Source organism: Octopus sinensis, linkage group LG15 (assembly GCF_006345805.1).
Source record: "Octopus sinensis linkage group LG15, ASM634580v1, whole genome shotgun sequence".
Lineage (NCBI taxonomy): Eukaryota > Metazoa > Mollusca > Cephalopoda > Octopoda > Octopodidae > Octopus > Octopus sinensis.
Window position 1 is genome coordinate 11,812,931 of NC_043011.1, and position 9,513 is coordinate 11,822,443.

Here is a 9,513-nt window from a genome sequence, read left to right on the forward strand (position 1 = left end):
ACTCAAGAGCTGATTGATACTTTCGTTTCCTTTCCTGTAGATTCTACATTTGCTGTGTGGTTGAGCTTCATCAATCTTTGCCTTTACGAGATGGCTAATTTTCGAATGATTTTTTACTTGCTAAACAGTAATAGGACTACAGAAAATACTGTAAGACAACATATAACTACCTAAAACACATGAATATATATTTCATAAAGTTATCTAAAATTACACTATGTAAAAATTACAATGTTGCAAATGAATTTCATCTGCCTGTGGTGCATTAACGGTGAGCTAGATGTGGTTGAGGTGAGGATGTAATGGTAGAGGTAGTGATAGAGCTAGTTGATCAATGGTGCTCTACTAGTTTTTGCTTCCCACGTGTAGACGATTAAAGTGCCAGAACTCTAAAGAACTGAGCCAACAACAGGGGGCGGTGTAAAAAAGAACCATTACCTACAGCGGAACTGGGAGATATTGAACTGGCGGTTGAGTCGTGTTTCAGTTGATTTCCTTGCTCATATTTCTTCCAGATAAGGAATTCCATTGAAGTTCTAAAGTGTTGATAATATTGCTAAATAAAAGTTTCTGTTGACAAGTCAACATATAAGATGACATTATGACAGAAACGTTGGGTTTCTGGTCTTCATCACCAACTTTAAAAGATGTATACCGTCTGCATTCCTTAATTTATGATCAAATATAGAGGTTTTGTTCTTAAAAGTTTGTGTATTCCAGCGTAAAAATCACTAGTTCATCCAAGTTTCCTCCCTATTATAAATTTGAAAAACTAGAAGCTCTTCCTTTGGTATGTGCGCCGTTTGTTTCACACAGTTAATCCTATAACCTATTCCTTGATGATTTTTAAGTAGCCCTAACCTCTCGTTATTAGCTTCTAAGTACGTGATGACAATACCATAGACACTGTTACTACAGGATCGTTATTGGATAAACTAGTTCATCATTGTCACTTCACAATTCGTATCATTTGCAATCCTCTTATGCTTTCTTTTATAACAAATGATGGTTTAGAATTTGGCTTCGAATTTATATTTCAAAGAAGATGCAGTAAGCTCGTCTTCAGCTCGAGTATGTCTGGAAAATGATTACTTTTTTATATCATACTCCTCACAAATATTCGCCACATGAATTGAAGGTTTTGGTTCTTGGAGGTTGATGATGTGTATTGGTGGCTTTCTTTCGGTTCTTGTTTTTGTCAATTCCCCATTATCATGCCGTCTGTCATGATCCAACTAGTTGCGGGGAGGGTATGGCTCTCTTAGAATGATTGCCACAATATTTTTAACGGTGCCAAAAATTTAGCTTCACATTATGATTTGAGGCTATTGTTATTGAGTGAGCTTAATTCTTAAGAGGAATTTACTATTTTGCTGGGTGTACAGTACTTATCTAACACACCCAGAATCGACGGCCCTACAATATTTATACTCAAAGAGAGCAGCAGAAGTCAACTCTGAAAGGCACTCTCTTAACTTAGATGTCTGATTTATACGATATCCATCTTAACATATACATAATACAAACACACGCACATCCCTCCCCACACAATTCCCACACTCACGCACACTAAATTATCTGTGTGCGCTCACAGTACAAACTCGAACTCCTCACACGTTTTTTGAATTCTTTTTTTTTTTTCGCATTTTCCCTCAGCTTATAGAATGTTCATATTTTAAAACTTTTCCTGCTTTTTTTTTCCTTTTCAGAGCTCAATTACCATACGGAAAAGCATTTACGCAGATCAAATGATGCCAGTTTAATTGTGGAGAATCGACCAGAATCTCTGAATAACAACCGTTGTTTCGGAAGACTAGACTGTAAAAATGAGACTTCTGCCAACAGTTGTAGAGATAAACCACGCAAAAAGAGGTCAAGAGCTGCTTTTTCACACGCTCAGGTATTCGAACTGGAAAGCCGGTTCCGAAGACAACGCTATCTTTCCGGCCCGGAAAGAGCAGATTTAGCGCAGATATTAAAACTAACAGAAACACAGGTAAAAATCTGGTTTCAAAATCGAAGATACAAAACAAAGCGGCGTCAACTACAGCAAGAACAGGCTTTAGCTGCTTCCGCCAAAAAAGGGACTGTAAAACTCCTTGTTAAAGATGGTAAAAGATTGTATAACCCTGAAGAAATGAGCCGGCCGTTTTTCTACCCTTCAGTACCAATTCCCGGCTTAAGCTTTTTCTACTACCTCCCCGAGGAATCAATGATTTATTGATTTAAACATAAAAATAAAGTTCAAAAGGATTGAACCTAACATCTAGATATACTTCTAACTGTCTGTCATTACTTACACTCACACATACACGTACACATACATTCGTACGTACACACACGTGCATTCTCTGATATATATTAATTTAAAATTCACATACTCTTGAAGCCACTTTGGCCATCTTCATCTGATGACTTCTACTCCGATCTTCTTGCTGGACAAAGAACATTAAACATTCATTTTACTATATATTACTTTTGAGTAATCTCTTCGATATTCATATAACAATCACCACCATCACTACTACTACTACTACTACTACTACTACTACTACTACTACTACTACTACTACTAATAATAATAATAATAATAATAATAATAATAATAATAATAATAATAATAAATGCCCTGATGCAGTACCAGGTAGTGGCTCTCGTGGCTTCTGATCTTAACTGATTAGAAGTGTTATCATGTACATTGCTTTGTCTTGGTATAAAAGATGGTCCACAGCAAATATTCTACTCAATATCACAGACTTGCTTGTCAATTGTTTGACCTTAACCAGTTGAGCATGTTCCTTAGTGGCTGACGATATGTGCATCTCTGATCACGTGCAGAAGTAGTGTGGGGAGCATCATAGATCACGTGCAAAAATAGTGTGTTGAGAGGAATTCTTTGGGGTTTGCATAATTCACCTCTGGAAACATAGCTGTTTTGTTCATCATCCTTAAACAAACCTTATTCCACAACCTTTGGGCAGGATGGGCTGCCACGTGAACAAAATTCCAACTAGGCCTCACCTGCAAGATCATGCACTGTTTATCTTGATATAAGATCACCATGTCGCACACATATGGTTGTGATGCATGTGCCTGCTCTACTCTAATCAGATGGTTAGACATAATGGGTATATTGGACTTCGTATATTTATACCCCAGTGTCACTTTGATGGCATGCACTGTTCTCTCACTCAGTAATAATAATAATAATAACAATAATAATAATAATGATGATGATGATGATGAGGAGGAGGAGGAGGAGAAGGCGGAGGATTATACTACGGGTTCAGTTACTTTCTGCGGTTAAAAGAAAAAGTGAAAGTCATCATCGAAGCCAACGTAATAACCTTGTGTGCGTTTGTGTGTGTGCGTGCGTGTGTGCGTATTTATAGATATATATGTATATATATGTGTATATATATGTATATATATGTGTATATATATATATATATATATGTGTGTGTATATATATATATATGTGTGTGTGTGTGTGTGTGTATGCAAATGGGTAACCCTGTGACAGACTAGCGTCCTGTTTCAGGGATGGTGGCTTTGCGACGAGTGGTGTATAACAACACCCGACAGTCTGGGTGATACAGTGATATAAAGAATAAGTCCCGGGGTCGAATTGCTCGAATTGCTCGACTAAAGGCGGTGCTCCAGCATGGCCGCAGTCAAATGACTGAAACAAGTAAAAGAGTAAAAGAGTATATGTGGACACAGGACGTCACGAAACGTGTACAACAAAAATTACGAAGTACGAATATATGGAATATGAACTAATTTTTCGAACAACGAAAGACACAAATGGAAAACAAGACAAACAACATAAAGAACGACTCTTAATCAGTTGTTGCCTGTTTTTTTTACTCTCGTATTTCGAGCATTTAACAACAATATACACTTTCGGTAAAACAGTTGTTCCCGCAAAGCAAATTAAATAAAATTTGGGATTTTGCGGAGGGTCAAAATAGGTAACACAAACAGGACAGTGAAAACAAAGAAGAAGGGCTGCTAAGCCTAAGCAAGGTTGTGGTGGCGAACGCGTAAATCAAGCTTGGGCAGGAGACAGACAAGAACACGTTTTCCTGGTTCCAGCTAGAACGGAGGCAAAGAAAGAAAGACAAGTTAAGAGAAAACAGAAAGATGACCGTGGTCTCGTGGGAGCATCATAACCAAGGGAGGAGGAGTGAGAGAGTGATAGGATAGAATAGTGGGAGAGGAGGAGGTAAAAGAATAAGAGAGAGAAAGAGAGAAAAACGAAAGAATAAAAAGATCGTATAGAGTGCGCATCAGAATTATTAAAAGAAAACTTACTTGGAAGAGGATGCGTGGCGTTCAATCATATAATAATATAAATAATATATATATATATGCATATATACATACGTATATGTACATACTTACATCTATACGTATATATATATATATATGCATTTAGGCACAGGACGTCACGAAATGTGTACAACAAAAAATGCGAAGTACGAGTTAATTAATTTGTTTGATTATCAATAAATTCTCGTGATTAACAATAAATTTTCGTATATTCCATCTTCTGTCTTTCATTTGCTATATACCTAACGACAAATGTGAAAGTGACCGTGCTATACCAGTAAGCTGCTAGGTGTAAACCATTCGCTTTATATATATATATATATATATTTACACACAGGGTGTTCAAAAAATCTCTCTGCAGTGAATACTTTCATCCTGCGCATGCGCAACTTGGCTATCACTGCATGGACGGCTGGTGTCAGCCATTGTCCCTCAGTCATTGTGAAACCCTTCAGCGTGTCGACATGCTAACCATTGAAGAACGTACGTTTATTTTAGTTGAATGGATGTTTCGAGCTGGAAACAAATACACAGATACTGTGAAACAGAAGTTCAATGAAACTTTTCCAAATATTCTTGTTCCGCATCGTGTTACTGTGCGGGATTTGGTAAGAAAATTTAGAAACACAGGCTCAATGGAAGACGCAGCAAGAAGCGGTAGGCAGACAGACAGACAGACAGACAGACAGACAGACATACAGACAGACAGACAGACAGACAGATAGATAGATAGATAGATAGATAGATAGATAGATAGATAGATAGATAGATAGATAGATAGATAGATAGATAGACAGACAAATAGATAGATAGATAGATAGATAGAAGCAAACCATTCAAATACTAAGATTTGAAATAAGATGTCACTATTATTAATATCATTTGTGGATAAAGTTTAAAATTGATGGTGTCAACAGCAGTAGCATAGGTGGATCGCAGGCAAAATAGCATTATATAGCTATGAATTATACATTTGCTCGAAGCGTAATGATACTTAAAAAGCATGCACTGCTTGAAATAAGAGCTAAGGTTTTAATTAATCCACCGTACAGCACCAAGATAACAGAGAAAATCAGTATGCGAGGAAAAAGGAGAGAATTAATACATTCAAAAGCACAAAATAAAATATTATCCACATACCCGGGTTTCGGTTTTTGGGATATTTAATCCTTGAGCCTCTTCAGTGTATATATATATGTGTGTGTGTGTGTGTGTGTGTGTGTGTATAAGAGACCACAAGTATACGTGTATACGTACGCCACTATATGTATATATAATAAAGATACAAAAAAATGGAACAAGAACGCAACAGGCGACAACAAAACATCCAGACAGTTAGACGATACAAAATGGGACAAGAAAAAACAAGGACGGGACATTCGGAGTTTTCTGGCCTTCCCTTTATTCTCACCTTCCCTACTCTTTTACCCTACTCTGTCCCTTTCCTTTTTTCTTTCCTACTCGTCCCTCCCTAATTCTTCTATCCCTCTGCCTCTACCTCTCTTCTCTCCTTCTGCGTGACCAGTGTTCCGCCAAGCCTGACCTTTCTTTCTTGGATTGACTACCATCCGTGCAACATCTATATTCCTTCCCATGCCTGTCATCTCTTATGTCCTTGCCGTAAGGCTTCACTTCCACACACGCCAGCTTAATTTAATTCGTCCTTAGTCGAAAGACACCTGTTGTTAATGTCCTGTTTGCATTTGTATTTGTGTACCATTTCTCTTTTTCTTGTCTTTGTTTTCGTATACAATCGCTGCTTTCTTCCAAAGAATCTAGGGCTCTTAGCTTAGGGGGGCTGGCCAGATTGGAGCAGTCTCGAGTATAACCAGCCGAAACTGTCGAGAAGATCCGGAACTCGACTGAAGATAGAACACTCCGAATGTCGCGTCCTTGTTTTTTCTTGTCCTTTGTTGTATCATCTAAATGTCTGGATGTTTTGTTGTCGCCTGTTGTGTTCTTGTTCCATTTTGGTATTCTTACATATATATATATATACATATATATTTATATATATATATAATATTAGGGAGTATAACTCCAAACTTACAGGGAAAAATTCAATTTAGTATTAAATAAAATTTCACAGTATAAATATATAAAATATAAATTGGAGATAAAACCACTATTATGCAACTCAAACAGTGATAGACATAAGCCAACACATAAATAACAAATAATATATATTTTTATAAAACATATAACTTATAACTAGATCTCAAAAAGTATAAAAATGAATTAACAATATATGATAAGTAAAAAAACTACGTGCGTTTCATGGCTACAATTAAATTCGAATTACAATTAAGTTTAAATTCAATTGAAATAAATTCGATTTAAAATTATAGTCAATCTTCAGGTTAATGATAATAGTTAAATAAATAAGCAAATAGAGTTAAAGAATATTTATTTAAAAAATAAATAAAATGATAATTTTTCTTATAGAAAATAATTCCATTAACTAAATTTGAAACTTAAAACATTAGGATTATTTCCTACAACACCTTTATTATGTTAAATATTTAATTTATAAGGTAAAAAATAGATAGAAATATGTATTTATCGTTGAACTTGGCTTTAAAAAACCATAATACTCCAATATTTAACAGAATAATCACTATTAATATTTTTAGATTTAAGTTCACATCTAATAATTATAAAATAATAAATACATAAAAATAAGTATCTAAATTATAATCAACAAATATAGTAATTAAAAATCTTAAATTTTCTCTATCAATAAATATATAAACATATAACCAAAAATAAATAGATTAGTTCATTATTACTTACATAAATATTATAAATATCTATAGAATATATTTATGAAATACAATTTAAAATTAAAAAATTAAAAATCAAATTAAAAACGTATAACCTATCTTTAAGAAACCGTATTACTATTTTACGATCTATATTCCACAATGACTAATATCTTCAAATTTACGTACAGTCATAATAATTATATTCTAATAACAATTAAATAAATGTACATATCTAAATTATCATTAACAACTAAAGTAATTATAAATTCAAATTTAACAATCAATAGTTATATAGAATACAATGAAATTTCTTAAATAAAAAAGTTTACTTAACTTTATAAATTTTTAAGTTTTATAAAAATATATATTATTTGTTATTTATGTTTTGGTTTATGTCTATCACTGTTTGAGTTGCATAATAGTAGTTTTATCTCTAATTTATATTATATATATATATATATGTATATATATATGTATATATTCCCCAGTCAAGCAGTTCCAATTCATCTGGCTCAATTACATACTGTTTCTTGTTTCTTTATTGCCCTCAAGGGGCTAAACACAGAGGGGACAAACAAGAACAGACAAACTGATTAAATCGATTACATCGACCCAGTGCGTAACTGGTACTTATTTAATCGACCCCGAAAGGATGAAAGGCAAAGTCGACCTCGGCGGAATTTGAACTCAGAACGTAGTGGCAAACGAAATAACCGCTAAGCATTTAGCCCGGCGTGCTAACGTTTCTGCCAGCTCGCCGCCTCAATAACATACTGTTTCTGGCAACACAATTTTACTGAGAAAGCCTATGGCAAATTTCGTGTGGTGAGATTGATTATAAAACGAGTTGCAGAACGCATTTCCTAACTACTTATACATACATAATGCATATTAAAGCAGCAGCAGCAGCAGCTGTAGTAGTAGTAGTAGTAGTAGTAGTAGTAGTAGTAGTAGGTTTATTCAAATATACGTACACGCACAGACTGAGAGAGGGGGTGGAGAAAGAGGGGTGGAGAGAGAGAGAGAGAGAAATGCATAAACTAGAACTGAAAAATGCGCACGTTCAAAAGGGTTACAGAATGTCGTAATAAACTTTAAAAAAGTATGGGGCTAGCATTGTTGCTTAGAAATATTAGAAGCACTATATGTTGTACATTCTATGGCATCTTAAAACGAAAAGAGTCTCGTGTGTGAATTACGATGTCACGATAATTATTAAACCGAGTTTTTAATATAAGAATTTGAAAATGTACAAAATATGATCTTTAACTTCGAATAAATAAATACATTTTAATACTCTTCCTACCAAAGTATATAAAAAACATGTTTCATATTGCATGCAAATTACCATCATAATAAAAAAAACTGGATTTATGATGGTCGAATCTATATAACAGCGAAAATACGAAACCGAAACAATTATAAGCAAAGATAATTCGCATTATGATACACATATTAATGGAAGAGTTATACGAATTAAACAAATTATTTCTAAATTATTTTTGATTGATAACTTGTAAATTTATAAAAATTATCATTTGGAGATTGAATTATTGCGTAAAGATGACATTAGTATTTGTACACAATTGTTTTCTTAAAATTGAGTATACGATAATTTAATTTAATTAATTTTTAATAGGCGCAGGAGTGGCTGTGTGGTAAGTAGCTTGCTAACCAACCACATGGTTCCGGGTTCAGTCCCACTGCGTGGCATCTTGGGCAAGTGTCTTCTGCTATAGCCCCGGGCCGACCAATGCCTTGTGAGTGGATTTGGTAGGCGGAAAGTGAAAGAAGCCTGTCGTATATATATATATATATATATATATATGTGTGTGTGTGTGTGTTTCTTTGTGTGTCTGTGTTTGTCTCCCTAGCATTGCTTGACAACCGATGCTGGTGTATTTATGACCCCGTCACTTAGCGGTTCGGCAAAAGAGACCGATAGAATAAGTACTGGTCTTACAAAAAGAATAAGTCCCAGGGTCGAGTTGCTCGATTAAAGGTGGTGCTCCAGCATGACCGCAGTCAAATGACTGAAACAAGTAAAAGAGTAAAGAGTATAGCTTAATTTCGATAAACTAGACAAATTTCTTGTGATAAAAGAATCTACAACATATAGTGATTCCAATATTTTATAGCAACAATGCTAGCCCCATACTTTTTAAGGTTTATTTATAATAACCTGTAACCCTTTTGAGTGTGCGCATTTTTCAATCCTAGTTTCGTACTATTTATGTACTGAAATATAATGGTGTGGCAGCCTCTAATAAACTGACATGCAAACGCCAACCAATTGAAATAATGTGACTGTCACAATATTAAGAAATGTACGATAAAATCGAAAATAAATTGTCGTATTTGTTTATTATCATACGGAGAGATACTGAACAGCAGCTAGTATATCATAAGCTGT

General features: G+C 34.6%; 1 protein-coding gene across 1 annotated transcript in view; it reads left to right on the plus strand.

Moving 5' to 3' along the window:
* Positions 1–2,523, plus strand: part of LOC115219954 (putative uncharacterized protein DDB_G0282133) — a 45,607-nt gene extending 43,084 nt beyond the window's left edge. The window contains exon 2 of the mRNA XM_036509478.1: positions 1,710–2,523. Within this exon, the coding sequence (XP_036365371.1) occupies positions 1,710–2,224 (515 nt within the window). The 3' untranslated portion in view covers positions 2,225–2,523. The remainder of the gene's footprint in view (positions 1–1,709) is intronic.
* The last annotated feature ends 6,990 nt before the right edge of the window (positions 2,524–9,513 follow it).